The 17,919-nt window shown below is 59.6% G+C and overlaps 1 protein-coding gene and 1 long non-coding RNA gene across 3 annotated transcripts; one reads left to right on the top strand and one right to left on the bottom strand.

Moving 5' to 3' along the window:
- Window positions 1-86: 86 nt before the first annotated feature.
- Window positions 87-17,913, bottom strand: STX1B (syntaxin 1B). Its single transcript, XM_004705647.2, has 10 exons — window positions 17,891-17,913; window positions 8,957-9,031; window positions 8,650-8,749; window positions 8,474-8,548; window positions 6,179-6,252; window positions 5,721-5,829; window positions 5,501-5,574; window positions 3,836-3,973; window positions 3,622-3,732; window positions 87-3,397 (listed from the first exon to the last, which is right to left on the bottom strand). The coding sequence occupies exons 2-10, from the start codon at window positions 8,975-8,977 to the stop codon at window positions 3,317-3,319; spliced, it is 783 nt and encodes a 260-aa protein (XP_004705704.1). The 5' UTR covers window positions 8,978-9,031; window positions 17,891-17,913; the 3' UTR covers window positions 87-3,316.
- On the top strand, window positions 6,213-7,560 carry LOC123521231. Of its 2 annotated transcripts, none has more exons than XR_006679709.1 (2): window positions 6,213-6,392; window positions 7,260-7,560. It is a non-coding gene; the product is annotated as an uncharacterized LOC123521231 (long non-coding RNA). The 2 variants fall into 2 exon arrangements; XR_006679708.1 differs by lacking the exon at window positions 6,213-6,392 and adding an exon at window positions 6,463-6,950.
- Window positions 17,914-17,919: the final 6 nt, after the last annotated feature.

Here is a 17,919-nt window from a genome sequence, read left to right as displayed (position 1 = left end):
CCTGCCCAGCGCCCGCTCACCCACCACCACCACCACCAAGGCGCTCACCCCGGCGGTGACAGAAGGACGGGAGCACACAGCAGACCCACTGTTGGATTGGTTGCTATTTCTCCCATCCCGAGGGGCTCAACCTGGCCCAGGGTGGGGGTGAGGGTCTCTGGGGACAGGACATGCAGGGCTGTGGGGCGGGGAGGGGGGCAGGCAGAATTTTCCTGTGTTTGATTTGTTTGCAACTTGGTCACCAATAGAGAGAAATGGGGCTCTGGGGGCTAACAGGAAGAGTGGCCTGGCCCTGGGCCCCCAGCCAGGCCCCAGGAGGCCTGTCCCTTCCGGGGAAGGGAGGGGGACAGCTCTAAAAACCAATAGAGGGGTGGGGGGCAGGGGGCTCATGTCAGCAAACAAGGCTACATCACGTGACACGCCAGCGACACGGGAACACACACCAACACACACAGCTGCACAGCAGGCAAGGGGTGGGCAGGAGGAACGGGGGTGGGGGGGGCACCCATCTTGTCCCCTGGGGGAGGGGGCTGGGAGGAGGCAGGGTGAATGCATAGAACACATCATATGGTCACGCTCAAGGCATGGCAAGAGCGTGCGTCAGCCCATGGGCAGGTGGGATGGGCTCACGGCAGTGTGCTTTGTGTGAGGCAGGGCTGGGGTGAGTGGGTGAGGGGAGCGGAGAGCTCTGGCCAGGCCCAGGACCACCCACGGGGCACAGGTGGAGGGGGGAGAGCACACGGTCGTCCGAGAACATGCAGAAGACCCAGCCACCAGACAGTACCCCAGGATGTGCACACAGCAGTCACCAAGCAAACACGCCGGCCGCAGGGCAGGTGGGACTCAGAACAAATAGGGCAGAGCAGGCCCGGGGGGCGGGCCCTAGGCCAACCGAGGCCCGGATGCCACTCCAGGACACGGCCCCGGCCCAAGGCTGTGGGACTTGTGCAAACACCAGGCCTGAAGGGTGACGGGGAAGAAAGGTGAAGGGGCAGGTGCTGGGGCCCATTCTAACATCCTCATGGGAGCCTGAGATAGGAGGGAGGGCAGGGCACACTTCCTGTCCTCAGAAGGGCATTGTGGGTATGGACAGGCAGGCTCCCCACAGGGCAGCCAAGCTGGGGGGGGTTTCACTTGTACAGCCACACTGACTCTCCCAGGCCAGAGCAGGGGAGCGAGAGGGCAGAGGAGGTCTGGAGGTGAGGTGAGGGTGGGGAGGTGCTTCAAGTTCTGGGAAATCATTTATCTGTGTTCACAGCCACACGAGCTTTCCCCGTGATAAAGAGATCCTGGGAAATACGGCACACACACACACACACACACACACACACACACACTCCCCCAAGTCCCTGCTTTTCACACAAGCACACCCACCCCCTGTGTCCATCCACCTGAGAGTCCATGTTCCTGGCACGGAATGGAGGGCTTCTAGCAGTGCCCTCTGCCCCATGTACCTCCTATCTGCTAACAAAACAGACTGGTTAGCCGCACAAGGTGAGCACGTGCATGCCTGGCTTCACTAGGAGGGAACGCTGGCCCTGCCCTCCCCGATCAGAAACCCAGGCCCCAGCCCCAGCCCCAGCCTCAGCCCCAACCTCAGCCCCAGTCCCAACCTCAGCCACAGCCTGGTAGAAGAGGCATTTAGTGTCACTTCAGCAGGATAGGTGTCCAGAGCACAGGACTAGCCTGCCCTAGGTGGCCCCTGCCACTCCAGTATGTCTGAAAAACCAACCAACCAACCAACCCAGCTCCAAACCCAAGTTTCCCCAAGGGCCTCGCCCAGGTTGGGGTGGGGTGGGGGTGGGATGTGTGTGTGTGTGTGTGTGTGTGTGTGTGTGTGTGTGTGTGTGTGTGTGTGTGTGTGTGTGTGTGTGTGTGTGTGTGTCAGACAGGAAGGGGTCATGCGCTGATCTTCCTTCTCCCTTCCCACTGGTTTTATCAGTGCCACTCCCAGAAAAAAAATCCCCTCCAGGAGACATGGCTGGGCACCTGGGCATGGACCTGTAGCTGCCCACCCGGCCAATTCAATGATGCTTTGGGGCTCCAGCAGGTATGTGGGGCCTGGGGGGGGGGGTCGTCTTCACAGGCCCTCCTGGCCTCAGCCTGCATGGGGACACTGAGGCCTACTGGCTCTCGTGGCACCAACCTGTCTACCGGCAGAGACCCAGGGAGACCTGGACTTGGCATGCTGCAGGAGCCCCAGGGGACCCATAAGGGCAGGCAGGGGGAGCCCCAGCTGCCCAACATCAAAGAATTAGGGGATGCGCTCCCAACCACACACCAGGAGGCAGTTCTCAGGGCAGGGCAGGGACATAGAGGTCTACAAACCTGGGTGGGACAGAAACACACTATTTAGAAAGTCCCCTCCCCATACACATTCACACTGACCTATTCTAGATAGCACAGGGATGCATGGATCTGTATCTGGACCCGCCCCAAAACGGGTCCAGAACGCAGCAGGGAAGGGATGACCTATCAGTGCTCGCACTGGGCTTGCTGTCACCTGTTGGGGATGCACACATATACACAGACGGAGCTAGCAGAGGTCGCCTGGCACCGAGGGAACACACACACACACACACACACACACGCACACGCACATCTCATAACAGCCAGGAAAAGTTTGTTCCACTTCATTCTGGGTGTCCCCCAAGGCCTGTGGGCATGTGGATCCTCGAAGAGAGGAGGGGGTAGTATCTGACCACACACCTGTCCCAAGTACAGCAGGCAGGGGTGGGGAGGGAGGGGTGCACTGGAAGAATTGCTGTTGTGTTCAAGTTCACACGCATTTCCACGTACATGGGTCTCCGCGCACGCACACAGAAGGCAGAATGGACTCGGCGGGCTGCCGGGTTGTACTGGACTGCAGTCTATACAACAAACACCCGGGGTGGGTGGGAAGGGGGGGCAGCGTGTTTCAGGCCACACACAGACTGGAGATGGGGCAGGAGAGGCAATCTGGGGCATCTACACATGTACACACACACACACACACACACACACACACACACACGGAGTGTCACACGTCTCAAGCATGTGCTGGCGGCATGCATGTTGGTGTGCATGTGTAATCACGCCTGCTGCTATCTACGTGCGGGGGTGGGGAATAGGAAGGGTGGCCCACGCCAGGGGGAGAACCAGGGCGAGGACCAGGAACTCCAGGGTCTGACGTGGGGGTGGGGGAAGGGGTGGGGCTGCCTGGGTCAGTCTTGGGGTGAGCCTGGAGCAGGGGATGGAGTCAAAGGGGTGGTGGGGGTATTGCTCCCAATGTGGTGGGGGAAGGGTCTGGGAGAGACGGGGTGGAGGGGTGGTGGGTCTACAAGCCCAGCGTCCCCCCAATGGATGACGCCAAGACTACCCCCAGCACCACACAGCAAATGATGATCATAATTTTCTTCTGCAGCCCAGAAGGGGGATGGGGGGGAGAGAGAGAGAGCCAGACAGGCAGACAGACAGACAGAGGGGGAGGAAAGACGGGGGTGGGGGGGTGCGGAAGAGGAGGGAAGAGAAAACAGAAATAGGAAGAGTCAGAGCCAGAGATAAGACCTTCGCACCTGATTTCATCACTCACCTCTAAGCCCCGCCCACTGGGCGCCCAGCCCTCCAGCCCCCCCTGCTCACCCTCCGGGCCTTGCTCTGATATTTCACAGCTTTCTTGGTGTCTGACACGGCTCGCTCCACGTAGTCCACAGAGTGTTCCACGTTGTACTCAATCCGGTCAATCATCTCGCCCTGCAGGCAGAGGAGAGGGCCCGTGGGGAGGGGCAGAGTCCAAGGGCAGAGGGGCTGCGGGAACTCCGGGGCCGGGAGGCAGGGGGTGCTCGGGAGCGTGTACCTGGCTCTCCACCAGCATGGCCATGTCCACAAACATGTCATGCAGCTCGCGGATGCTGGTCTCCAGTTTGATGATCTCGTTGTGCCGCGTCTCGATCTCGTTCAGCGCCTGCTTGGTCATCTGCGAGTCCATTTTGATCTGGGGCGGTTGGAGGAGGAGGCAGCTGCAGACCAGCCCCCTACCCCCACCCCCCACCGTGGCTTCCTATGGGAGCCGGAACCATCGCAAGCAGAGGGACTGGCTTCCAATCGGGCGTCGTGCCCTGTTGCAGTGGCCACCTAGGTGGGCGCCCCTCTCTGGACCTGAGTCTCCCACCTGCACCCACCTCACAGGATTGTTGCGAAACTTAGGGGAGTTATTTGTGCGGCCTGATCAGGGCCGTGCTGGTAGAGAAGGGATAAATCAGATGATAAGAAAATGAAACTTGTCTGCAGGGCCTGGCCGACGCTCCCCAGGTTCCCTGGAACCCAGGGAAGAGAGGGGAGGGGAGCCCAGCTCAGCTTCCACTGTCTCATCTTCCTAAAGTCAAAACCATCCAGTGGCTCTTCCCTCTCGCTGTTTCCTCTATCTGGCATCCGCAGAGCATCCTCCTCCGGAAGCCTTCCCAGATTGGTTCCTGTGTTCACCACCCTCCACGACCAGCCCCCAAGCCCCGGCCCAAGGTCCAGACCCACTTGCATGGTCATGTTGCCTTTTGATGATTTGACTGTGGGCCCACTGATGGCGGTCAGCCCTTGTCCATTTTAGTGCCTCTGCTTGGAACTGCCCACCAAGGTTCCCTCCCCCCACAGACAGGCAAAGCTCTCAGGGGGGCCTTCAGGCTAATGGACCCATTGATTTGCTCAAAGCCCAACCAACCAAGATCAGTTACTCAAAGAGCAATGGACGGACGGACGGTGGGCGGACCATCCCTGCAAAGGCTTCCAGTCCAGTCTAGAACCCCTCACCAGCGCCAGAAGCAGAAACACAGACATGACCGGGCACCAGGCCAAAAAACCCCTCAGGAGACACTAAGGGTAGGGTAGGGGTGGGGTGCAGGACCGGGCAGCGTTTTGTTCTGTTCTGCATAGGGCCGCACCAACTAGCAACGGCAGCACCACGGTTAGGTGTAGTGGTTACAAGGTGGGCTGTTAACCCCAAGGTCAGCAGTTCAAAGCCACCAGCTGGTCCTCGGGAGAGAGGTGAGGTTTCTGCTTCTGGATCTTGGAAACCCACCGGGGCCGTTCACCCTGTCCTGTAGGGTCACTGTGAGTCGAAATCGATTCGATGGCAGTAAGCGTGAGTTTATGGTTAGGGACGAATTCATTCTTCCCAGGTAAAACGCCGAGGAGCGGGCACACAAAACTGCAGCTTGTTTTGCAAATCTGCAAAACGGAGGCAAAGGAGCCGCGGCAGCAAACAGATGCATTTTAGTGTCAGTCCTGAAACTGGACCCTGTATCGGGCCTCTGAAATGGGGGTGAGGATTTAATGAGTTCGTGCATGTAAACCCCCCTGCCCGCTCAGCGGAGCGGGGCGTGGGGAACCTCCCTGCCCTGTCCCTCTGGCCATTCCCCAGTCCCCTCAGCAGGCTTCCCCAGGGTGGTCTTGGGGCCTGGAGCTCCGCCTGGGCTGAGGAAGGACATCAGGGTTAGCCTCCACCCACCCCAGCCCCGCCCCGGCTCACGTCGTCCGTGAAGATGGCCAGCTTGCCGCTCTCCAGCATGTCTTCCAGCTCTTCGTTGGTCGTCGTCCTTCCGGCTGCCAGGAGAAAGGACTCCCGCTCAGCGCTGGCCGGCCTGGGCCTTAGTGGGTGGGGCGGGGGCCCGGGCGCCCACCCTGGGCCGCAGGCAGGGCTGGGGTCTGGTCAGGGGCCGGGTGGGGTGGACTGGGCGGAGCTCACGTACTGATCTCCAGCTGCCGCTGGATCCGGTCCTTGCAGCGGTCCCGGTACTTGGACTGGGTCGCATTGTATTCGGTCATGACCTCCACGAACTTGCGGGAGAGTGTGGAGTGCTGCGGGGATGGGGGCCGGCAGCGCGGGGGGGCAGCGCCGGGGCAAAGAGGGGCAGAATCAGGGGGCGGGGGCAGCGCCGGGGCAAAGAGGGGCAGAATCAACCTTCCGCCTCCTGGCAAACTGGACTGTGAGTCCAGCCACACAAGTTCCCAGGCCCGCGCCCATGTCAAGCCGCTAGCAGCTGGGGACACCCCAGCTCCACTCCCCACCCCCCTGTCTCCATCCCCCTCCTTGCACCAACCCTACGGTGAAGCCCCGCCTTCTTCCAGGTGTAGCCCCGCCTTCTTCCCCATAGCCCCGCCCCCGTGCGCCTCCGCTGGGCTGCCCCTCCCACCCCCACACACACACCTGGGTCTTGCGGATGCGGAGGTCGGCAGAGGAGCGGTTCAGGCCTTCCTCCTGTTCAATGCTCTGCTCGATCGCTGCGGGACAGAGGGCGCAGGGTCTGGCCTGGCACCGGGGACTTGTGGGGCGGGGTCCGCTGGACACCCCAGGCGGGCCTCAGACCCGTGTCCAGGGCCCGCAGTACAGGATCCAGGGTGAGGGCGCAGGAGGCCAGCGGGTAAGCGAAAGGCCTTTGAGGTGGGTCAGAGGGCAGGCAGGGGGGGCGGGGGAGCTCTTGGTCGCTAGTTATGCTGGTGGAAGGATCGGATCGTGGAAAGGTCCACAATCAGTAGGCCCCGCCAGCACCTCGCCCGACCCCAAAGGGGTGTGGGCTGAGTCTGGAGGCGGGGGTGGGGGGCGTGTTCTGGTGGAAGGTAGGCACTTCCAGGTGGGTCTAATTTTCCTTTGGAAAAGTCTACGACGCCTCTTCTACAGGCTGCTCCAGAAACACAGATGGCCGGGCTCTGCACCAGACCCGAACCAGGCCATTCAGATTTTCTTTTTATAAAAAGGCAGTGTGAAGCTCTACTATGCTGGAGGCTGCAGCGGCAGGGATGGATCACCTACCAGAGGTTCCTCAGACCTCACCGGGCGGGGGAGGCCCTTCCTGAGAACATAGCAGCAAGTTCTACTGGCTGCAGGGAGAGACAGGGCTGGATGGTGCCAGGGCTGCCCTGCCAGCATGGTGGCATAGTGGCACTGTGAAGGAGTGACAGCTCTGGTCCAACAGCTTGGGGTAAGGTGCCGGCACCCGTGCCCAGGGATGTCAGCACTGCCAGCTGTGGTGTGGGGCCCGTTCGTACTTGGTCTAGTTGGCTTGTTAAACTATTCAGTGCTACCAGCCGGACAGTTGAGTCAGAAAGGAGACTTGTTTAGGTACAATCTCACAACTCAAGGTCAAGCCCAAGTTCATGACACCATACAGCTGGTGGAGAACAGAGAAGACCGTGTGTGTGTGTGTGTGTGTGTGTGTGTGTGTGTGTATGGGGGTCTGGAAAGTTTTCTAAGCCTCTGCCACTTTTCCTCCTTTCCTAACCCTTTCCAGAACCCCGAACCGTGGAGCCTGCACGGTTCCATAGGGAGTGTTCAAGGTCACGGCTCAGGGAGACGGAAGGGGCCACTGCATCCAGGGGCTTGTAAACTGTGTCCTCCCAGAACCCTGCTTCTGAGAAGGGACCTCAGGAGCTGTTGCTGGGGGTAGGACCCTGGACCCCACCCCAGTGTCGCACCCCCCCCCCCAGCTCAACATCTGTCTGATACACTGGAGTCCTTTGTAAGGTTTCAATTGGGGGGGAAACTTTTTTTGTTGTTATTACCCCCACAAAAAATGCCAGTCAGCCTGGAAATTGCTTCCACGTTTCTAACTGCCTAATGAGAGAGCGGAGGGCAGAGCAGGTGGCCAGCGTGTGTCCGTGGTCGAGGCGGGACTCTGCCTAGATTTGAAGACAGTGTGCTTGGGACTGTGGTGTTCCAGCACATTCTTCCTGAGGACAAACGGTGTTTGTGTTTACAAATCAGCCTCGGGAGCCTACACGCAGGTTCCCTGTGTGTCCAGGAGGACCTGGAGTGCACCTCCCCACCTCCCTGGACCAAGGTCAGTGCTCCTGGCAGGTGCAGCGGGCGGCTAGCCAGCCGAGTTGCGCCTTTTCCCCCGGAGTCTAACAAGGTGCCTGAGCCACAGTGGATGCCAGGTAAGGGCTTTCTGGTGCTGAATTACCAGGAGCCTACAAATTAGCATCACAGTCCCACTGCTCGGCTCGTCCCCTGGCACCGGCAGACAGGGAGGTTTCCAACCCACAATGCTTTGGGGGAGCTTAGTTATTACCAGCACCCACGTCCTTAAATTAGAGTGTATACATGAGCATTTGGCAAGTCCCTCCTGAAAGCCTGCCAGCCCCTGATGTCAGCCACACAGTCCAATCTGTCCTGAGCTGAGGACACCAATTCAGAAGCATTCGCTGAGCCCACCTCCTGGCTTCTGGCTGCTTCGCTGGGCGCTGTGCTGGGGAGACAAGGGACAAGGGCTCGGCTCGGAAGCCACCAGCAAGCCAGGAGAGCCGGTTCAGGCTCACTGAACCAGCAGAGCTCAGGTGGACGGAAGAACCTCTTCGCCCTCACCTCCGTGGGATCTGGGGCAGCAGGGGTGGGGAGAGAACCCGGGGCTTTGTGCTTCCTGGCTGCAGATGAATTTGGTTCATGGACGTTTATAGATGGTCTAGGCAGGGCCAAATTCTCAGTCAGGGGATCGAACCTCCTCACCTTTCAACTTAGACCGAACCTTATTGGCCGTCTTCTTGATGTCTGCGGTGAGGTCCTCCAGCTCCTGTTTGGTCTCTGCAGGAAGGGGTGGGGCGTGGGGGTGGAGAGCAGGCAGGTGAAAGGTGGGCCCCACACCTTTCTCTCTGCCCCCACTCCAGCCAGCAGCGGGCACTTACTCTCATCTGGGTTGGGGGCGGCCAGGATGGCACTGTGCTGTTTTTTCACCTGTTCCACATCCTCCGACAGCTTCTCAATGCAGCCCCGGATCTCCTCCACCTGGGGGCAGAGCACTGGCCATACCCTCTGGGCCAGACACGGAGCCCCAGGAGGTTTGGTGCCAGGAAATGGGCCAGGCCCAGAAAGAGTTGATTAAAAGCCAAAGGGGTGGTGGCGGAGGTGGTAGTGGGGGATGGCGCAGACGTAAGGGGGAGAGGCCAGGGGAGAAGGAAGTCAGGGGCTGAGGGCTTTAGGAGGCTCTGTTACCTGCTCAAAGAACTCATCCATAAAATGGTCTCGGTCCACGTGGACCACCTCCTCCTCATCGTCACTGTCTTTCGCCTGGCAAGCAAAGTGAGACGGGGGCCGTGGGCAGGCCTGACCCTGGTCCCCGAGGTCAACGGCGGCTCTCTGGCCCTCTTCCCACCACACCCTCGTAGGCCCTCCCAGCGCTCAAGGCGGAGTAAAGGGTTCTTGGGAGGGGACTGAGGCAGGCCTGGTGAAAAGCGCACAGGCAGTCAGGATGAATGAACACTGGACACCTCGGGGAGCAGGGTCCCAGAGGCCAGGGTAGCCGAGAGTCCAGAGGGCACCTTTGGAGGGAATTGGCAGAAGGTGGCCTCTCTGCCGTGGACGTGGCCCTGTGGCGGCAGAGGTGCCCTGGGGAAGTGGGGGAGAGGGGGGCAGCTGTTACTGGCCAGTCAGTATGGAAGAGTCCCACTGTCTAAACACAGGGAACCCGTCAGCCTGTGTTCTCCCACGAGAAGGGGTTTGGAGCCTGAACCGCCCCTACTCTTGTCTTCCCTTCCCGTGGCCACCACTCCATTAGCCACACGTCCCAAAGACAAGGTCGTCGGCAGGCCAGGCCCCCGTGAGGGCTGGAGACGAGGCCCAGGCAGCACCCCTAGCCGCCCCCCCTGCGTCGTCCTCCCCACCCCCACTCTCCCCCACCTCAGCTGCTCTGCCTGCTACAGACTCCTCCCAAAATATACACTCCCTTTCACCCAGCCCCTTGCAACCTACACCCCGCTCGCTCGCTCGGATTCCCCAATTGCAACCTGCAGCTGCTCAGCCCTCCGCCCCCAGGGCCCAGAGACAAAGGGATTCACCCACCCACACGGCCACCGCCACCGCCAGACAGACCAGTGACACAGACAGAAGGGCTGACACACAGGCACACACAGAAATAGACCCCCGGGCACCCACACAGAGATGCGCTGACATGTGGAGGCCCACCCACACGTGGCAAAGCTCTCCGCTGACACGGGTGGGCGCCCACACCCCGGAGCCGTTCTGGAGGGCCCTGGCCTGTTTTCCCCCCAGCCTCTCCAAGCCTCAGGCCGGTGTACTCTGCCAGGGTCAGGTCAGGGTCCCAAGACACCAAGCTCCTGGCTCCAGGCTCCTGTCTTCCTGGGACAGGTCTGAGGGCCAAACCGGAGTGCATCGAGCTTAATTACAGCCTGAAACACTGGGTAGCCCCAATGGAGATTTCAACAGCCTTCATCCTGATTTTCAAAGAGCCGGGACTGCATCTCACAGCCAGAACCAGCCTGCCAGTTCCTGACGGTACCTACACAACGGTCCTTGGCTGGGTTCTAATGGAGAGAACCCACAGAACCTCAGCAGGGTCCATGCAGGTCAGAGACAGCACCTGATGAAACCCAGACGGGGAGACGGATCTCAGACAGGGCCAGATGGGACCCCCGTGGACTCTCGGGAGCTAAGGGAACTGGGGATCCACAGCAACCAGAAGAGCAGGCTCAGTCCCGCAGAGACCTTCAGCTAGACACTCCTCCGGAGGGCACCCCACTTCCCACAAAACCCCTACCCAGGTAGAATCCCGGGGATTCACCCCCCTGGGCATGTAAACAACCCCAGATGTCTGCCTGGAAAAGCGCTTCCTCTCTCTCTCTCTGCCCACAGTGGCCCTGAGAAGAAAGAGGGGCACCGGGTGGGTCTTGGGAGATGCAGGTAGGACTTCTGGCTTCTCTAGCCTCCATCCGATGCTGAGAACAACCCAGTTTGACCTAGGTCCTGAAGACCTTTGGGATGAGGGGTTCAGGCTCTCCATCCTCAACACGCCAGCAGCTCCACGTGCCCCAAGCCATTCCTGGGCACCTTCTCTGGTGCCAAGTGTCCCCCACCCCAGCTCACTGCCCAGCCAGCCATTCAGCCAGGAGACCTGTCTGCAGCCTCTTCCCCTTGCCCTCTCCTGTACTGACTCGAGGAAGCGCCACTCTTGTTCCTGCCGGGCATGGGGCCAAGTCTCCGCCATCCTGCCCCTGGGGCATCCTGGGAGAGGGAAAGAGGAAACAGCTTCCCGTCTGGTCTAAGAGAACCAAGCATCCTTTCTGACTTACGAAGCTCTCTTGACCTTTCAGAAAAGCTGAGCAAAGCCCCTTGTCCTCATTTCACGGAGCAGGGGACAGGAGGTCAGAGAGGACAGAGGAAAGTGGCTTCTCCAGGGGAACACCGACTGACCGGAGCCCGGGAGCCCTGGGATCCCTCCACCCAGCACCTCTGCCGTCAGCTCTCAGGTCGAACCAAACTCATGTGGGTTCTGATTCATAGGACCCGAGAGGACAGGGTAGAACTGCCCTTGTGGGTTTTCGAGACCGTAACGTTTTACGGCCTCATCTTTCTCCCGAGGAGCAGCTGGTGGTTTTGAACTGCTGTCCCTGTAGTTGGTAGCCCAGCACAGAACCACGATGTCACCAGGGTGCCCAGCTGTCAGGTCAGCCTCTGCTAACGCTCTATTAGAGTGGGGTTCTGTGCCCTGGAAACCTCAAACCAACCGCCAGCCCACCTCCCTGTCCCCCTGTCCCCCCTCAAAAAAAGGAGAAAAGAAACAAACTTACTGCCGAGTTGATTCCCGCTCATGGCGACCCTATAGGACTGGGCAGAGCTGCCTTTGTGAGTTTCTGAGCCTAACTCTTCGCGGAATTAGAAAGCCTCATCTTTCACGCAAGGAGCAGGCAGCTGGTGGCTTCCAACTGCCATTGTGGGACTTAACAGCCCAACTTGTACCCCACTAGGCCCCCTGGGGTCCCCCGTAAACCTCGCAAAGGATCATCTGCTGACACAGTTTGCCCAGGCCTTTGATGTTTGTTGCCCATGTAATCATCCTGAAACTCTGTCGGAACCTTTGGCAAGAGGCTTGCACTTAGGCAAACATTTGCATTGTATTTGGGGTCATGCAGAAAACTGCCCTGTGCACTGCAGAGGTGGGTGCCCTAAGAAACCCCTTTTGTAGTTGGGTGCCCCAGGCATAAAGAGGCAAGATCACCCGTCCCGGGGGCAGCAGCTAGGAAGGCCAAGGGACTTCTCTCAGAGCCTCAGTCATTTGTAAAATGGTAACTGTGTGGCCTGCCCCAAATGGCACAGGTGAACAGTGAGGACTGACAAAATGCCAGCCCCAGCCTGGGCACCTATGTGCCTCTCCCACCCCCAGATGAGCATTCGGAGAGGTTGTGTGACCGGCCTAAAGCTCCACAGTGAACAGGGCCAGCCGGGCTCATCCCTTCCCACACCTGCATCCTGCTAACAGATGGCAGTCCCACCTGGTCCCACTGGACTCCTGTAGCTAGTGATAGAGAGCCAGGAGGGAGGGGCTCGTGACCATCTATTGCTTTTTTCGTGAGCAGAAGCCAGACAGGACCCGGCAGTTCCAGTCTCTGCCTGACCTGCTCTGTGACCCTCTGCAAACCTCGTCCCTCTCTGGGCCCCAGGCCCATCACCCGTGAAATGGGCAGGCTGGTGTGGGGGTTCTCCGAGGGTCCTCCCTGTGTGTGGAATCGAAGCAGGCCCTCAAGGATGGCTGGAGCCCGAGGGCCAGCAGTGGCCGGGAAGGTATTTGAGAATCAGATGGTCCAATCTGCCCTAATCTGGTGCCTGCTCTTGTGACAGTGGGGCATGCTAGCCTCCGCTGGCTCCCTTGCACACTGACACCGATGATCATTCTGGTTTCTGATCCCTCTAACTCAGGTGTGCTGCTGATCAGGGGCCAGGCCCCCCAACCCTGCTTTGCTTTCTCCTTTGGACCCCTAAGAGCCATTCCATGAGGTAGCCACTCCCTCCTCTTTGCCCATTTGACAGATGGGGAAACGGGGACCCAGAGATGAGATCACTGGCCCAACATCACACAGTTATTGGAGGAGAGAAGGGGGTGCCTGGATTTGAACCAAAACTCTCAGCTCTTCACAGTTCACCAATTCCTGAAGGCGGAAGAGGATCCAGTGAGATGGTGCCAAGTTCCAGAACCTTCTGGAATTTCTTTGGAAGCAGGGGGCATCCAAGTCTCACCTCTAGCTTCAGCCTGGCCTCCTCAGGCCCTTCTGAGCCCAGGCCCTCTGTAGCAGAGACATCGGGGCTCGTGTGTGTGTGTGTGTGTGTGTGTGTGTGTGTGTGTGTGTACAACACAGACAGACACACCTATGGGAGGAGCTGAGGGACAAGCCAGCCAGCAGACCAGTGACCAAGGGGACAGATGGCATGATGGCGACATAGATACACCGTGGCCAAAACCAAGGTGGGAGGAGATGGGCCGGGGATGGTAGGAGAGTCCCAGTGAATTAGCCACCTGTATCTACCCATACCTGCTTCTCAGGGGGCAGGCATCCTAGGACCTAGAGCAGTGGTTCGCAACCTTCCTCATGCCACGACCCTTTCAGACAGTTCCTCAGGTGGTGACCCCCAACCATGACATTATTTTTGTTGCTACTTCATAACTTACATCAAACTTACATCACAGTAAGTTTGCTACTGTTATGAAAGGGTCGTTCGACCCCCAAAGGGGTCACAACCCACAGGTTGAGAACCACTGGTCTAGAGGCAGCAGCTTCACCCCGCACCTGCCCCACCCCCAACCTTCTGTCCATCTGTCTCCCTGGCCCAAGCCCCTCCTCCTCCTGTGTCATCATCCAGCCGGCACTCCGACCTCTCTGCTCTCCTCCACTTCCCTGCCTTCCCCACCTTCTCCTTCTGCCCCACTGGGTCACTCATTCATCTAACCCATCTGTCTGATGGGTGCCAAGTTCTCATCTGGGTGCTGGAGAGAGGATGGTAAAGGAGATGGGTGAGGGAGACAATGGTGGGAAATAAATGGGATCACTTCTGAGGTCACTGGGTCGGCAGAGGAAGGGGAGCCAGTGGGGAGATGTGGCAGGGAGACACGGTAGGTCTGGGGCGAGAGGGGGAGGGAGGTGACATTCAGCAGGATGGTCAGGAAGGGCCTCTGGCCAAGGGATACGGGATCTGAGTCCTCAAGGAAGCAGCCATGCCACAGTCCCAGGGAACAACATTCCAGGCAGAGGGCCAGCTCCTGGGCTCTAGGGAGAGGGGACAACAGTCCAAGCGGAAGGCACGGTGTTCCCAGCAAAGGGAAACAGCGTCCCCAGGCAGGGAGACCTGCATTTCAGGCAGCGGGAACAGTGTTCGGGGCAGAGGGAACAGTACGGGCAAGTGCCCTGCAGCAGGGACGGACTTGGCCCCAGGTCTGCTGGGCAGCAGGAAGTCCTGTGCGGCTGGCGGAGATACGCTGTCCTCCAGCATGGCCCTTCTCACCCAGCCGCCACTCATTCCTTCTCTTCCTTCCGGTCTGAATTTCTCAAGTGCTCCCTAGGAGTGACCTGGCTGGCTCACTCACTCCTGGGTGCTCCACATGTGCGCAGGGGATTCGGCCAACGCCCCCCTGCCCTGCAAGCCCCCTCCACCCTCAGGCCTCACCTCTCCCCCGCTTGGTTCCTCTCACCTCTTGTCCCAGACTCCCCATTCCCTCTCGCTCGCTCTTCCAACTCCACAGCCACCGCCCACGAGCCCGGGCGATGCCTTCTCTTCCCCACCTCGGTTGCTCCCGGTGACCTCCTCTGGGGCCTCATCCCCAAGCTCCGGTGCTTGGACCCACAGACCCCTCCTGGGCTTCCTAACACCCCATTGGAATCTCAACATCCCACCTAGCACCTCCCAGTTCGCAGCCTGCCTCCAGGGCATGGTGAGCAGGAGACTGAAAGCTCTGGTTCAAGCCCCAGCCATGTCACCAACCGCTCTGTGACCTTGGGCAAGTCATTTGTCTCTCGCTCTCTCTCTCTCTGGCCCTCAAATTATTCCTACAATCAATCGGGATTCTCACCTGCAAGCCTCACGCGCCCCCCCCCCGCCCCCACTGATCTGAGGTTCCCCAGGAAAGAGACGGGTTCTCAGTGTCACTAGGAACGCTCCATGGAAGCAGCGGCTGCCCACCAGGTCCTCCTCCAAGCCCAGCTCACGGTACGCCTCAGGACCGGCCCTGCCCATCAGGTGCTACTGTGACTTAACTGGCAGGTAAGGAAACTGAGACCCAGACAGGTGAAGCAACTTGCCCAAGGTCACACGGGATGGGGCAGAGCCAGAATCTAACCAGACCTCCGGTGCGCAAAACAGCGATGCGATCCACATACCTGGGAAACCTGCTGGGGACTCTCAGGGATTGAGGGAAAGGCAGGTCCTTGGCTGACACCCCTCCCACAGCTGTCCCCCCACCCACACCCACCCCCACACCCTGCCTCCCTCTCACCTCCCAAAAGCTTTCAGACACTCTTCCACAGCCCCCCACGCCCGCGGCCCTGTCCAATCCCTCCCACCCACCAGCCTCCCTGCTCTCAGAGGTGGGGAGACCCTCCCCCCCTACATCTGGCAGCTTCTTCCCGCCTCCTCCAAATCTCCAGTTTCCAGAGCTGTGACTAACACCAAACCTATCAGCATCTCCCCAGCACTGCCCCCCACCTGCCCCGCCCCCCCAGCCGCCAGCCCTCCTCACCTAGGGTCCGGGGCATCCCGACCTACTCAGAGCAGGGCTTCCTGGCCCCAGCCTGCCCACCCTCTCCACCCTGTCTTAGCCCTCCTTCCCGCCCCCTCCTTCTAATTATACCACAATTCCACCACCACTTCACCCAGACCGACTTTTCGTTTCTCTGGGTTTGTTCCTTGGGTTGTTTGCTTGTTTTTTTTCATTTGTCTTGGCAGCGGTAGATCTGGGTTCACATCTGCAACCCTCACGCCTGTGACCTTGGCCGAGTTATTTCACCCCCGGCCCCTTGGGTCTCCCCCACATAGACCGAGGCAGTCCTTCTCCCTGTCCAGGAAGTGGTCTGAGGGGGACGGGACGGACGAAGTGGGTTCAAGGGAAGGGGGATGAATGCAGAGCACCTATCCTGGAGCTGGCCCACTGGGCATGGTCACCTACCTGCCTCTTACTAGCTGTGACCTTGGTGGTTAACCTCACCTTTCCGGGCCCTCAGTTTTGGCTTCCATAAAATGGGGATGCAATGCACTTAAAAAATTGGCCCAAAGAGGGCACCATTTCCAGGCACTGCCGTCATCTGGCCGTTGATGGGTTTTGTGGGTGATTTGTCTCAGAGGACACCCCAGAAGCAGCAGCATAGGAAGGCCCCTTAGGGGTTCCCCGGCTATACTCTTTATGGAAGCAAAGGCCAGGCTGGTTTCTTCCTTGGGGGCTGGTGTGGGGAAGGCTGGGGGGGTTGGTTTCAAACCGTCAGCTTTTTGGTTCACCAGCGTGGTACAAACTGCTGTGCCGCCCTGGGACCTTAACCGGTTCACAACAAACGCAAGGCTATACCGGTACCAACCCGGGAGGGTTGCTGTGACGCTCCAAAGGAATGAAGCGTGTGTAAGGCACTCGCACGGTGGCTGGCGCGGGAACGCTAGCGATTATTATTGTTATTATTATCATTACTGCCATTTCTCCTGGTACCTCGGGCGTAGATCTAGTGAAAGCTTCTTACAAAAAAAGGTATCTTCAAAATTCCCTCCCTCCACCCCAAGCTGCCTCATTTCCTCTCACTTGTCTCCAGGCCCCTTTCCCCAGTCTGGCTGGAATCTGTCCCCTGCCCCCAAATCCAGGGGCCAGGATTCAAAGGCAGACCTTTGGCACCCTCCCTCCCGTCATCCAGGCCAAGACCTCTGTTTCAAAGGTCAGAAAAGCAGAGACAGGGGCAGCTTTGCAGCTGGGATCCCAGTCTGACCGCCCACCCCCAGCCACTGACTTGGCAACCTTACTTAGGCAAGTCCTTTCTCAACCATCTCCAACCCTCCATTTCCTCATCTGACAAATGGGGTCATAGCTCCTGGAGGGAGCAACCCACAGTCTCCCGCAAAGACACGGTGGAGCAGGGGGACCTTGGCCTGGGGCTCGGGTTTTTATTACGATGACAGCCCTGGCCACGCGCTCTGCCTACCCGGACCCAGATCTTCTCTCCAAATCCCCCAGCATCCTCAGAAACCATTCTCACACCGCCCTCCACCCACCCACCCCCACCCCACCAAGTTCTTCCAAACAGCAAGCTCCACTCCAGACACCTGCGCTGCCACCCTCCTGCCCTGGCACCCAAACACAACCGAGTGCCCAGCCAGACTCTCGGGGCAGGCCTCTGGGGGGCTGCAGCCCCTGGGGCCACACCAGTCTCTCCCCCAGCCCAGCTGTTCAAGATGCCCCAGTTCCTCCCCCTTGCAGGGCAGTTTGTGTCACACAATCCAATTCCACAGCCCTGGCGCCGTGCCTCCTCCCTCTCTCTTCTGCACCCCCATCTCCCACCTCTAGGGTCACCTCACCTCCCGGCAGGCCTTGGCTGTCCAGCCGAAGCCACCCCTCTCCTCCTATCGCTGTGTCCCCTCCTCTTGGGGGTCACTCTCACACACGTTCATTCACTGCCAGCTGTCAGCATCTTGGCCCTAACCTGTGTCCTTCCTCATAGCCTTCCTCAAATCTGGGTCCTGTGGGACTGCCTGCCCGCCTGGCCCACGAAGCCTCCCACCCTTCTAATTTGGCAAAGCTGCCCAGGGGATGCGGGCAGCTACCTTCTTCCCGGACATCCACTCTCCTCCCCCCATCCTCGGCTTAAACACCCCCCCCACCCCCCCGCGCCCGCTGCCACCGTCCTGGGAATGTCGGGTGACGGAGGACCCCCACCCCAGACTTCTCCTGCTCCCCGGTGTCTCAATGGCCTACGGCCCCTTCAAGCCACTGTGGCCAAAGGCAGGTTCACAGGGACATCAGGTGCATCGAGATCTGGGGGCGCGGAGCCCCCCCGGCCATCCACCTCGAGTCTCATCGCTCGCCCCCACGTCCCAGCGCCTCCCCCACTCCATCCCCACGCGCTTCCCACATATTGGGGTCCCGCCCCCCATCTCTCCCCACCCCAAGCTCACACTCCGCAGCTCCTGGGTCCGATCCTTCA

This window comes from Echinops telfairi, unplaced genomic scaffold, assembly GCF_000313985.2.
Source record: "Echinops telfairi isolate 266 unplaced genomic scaffold, ASM31398v2 ScPeMD7_5;HRSCAF=22, whole genome shotgun sequence".
In the NCBI taxonomy this organism is placed as follows: domain Eukaryota; kingdom Metazoa; phylum Chordata; class Mammalia; order Afrosoricida; family Tenrecidae; genus Echinops; species Echinops telfairi.
This window is presented reverse-complemented; position numbering and strand designations above follow the sequence as displayed.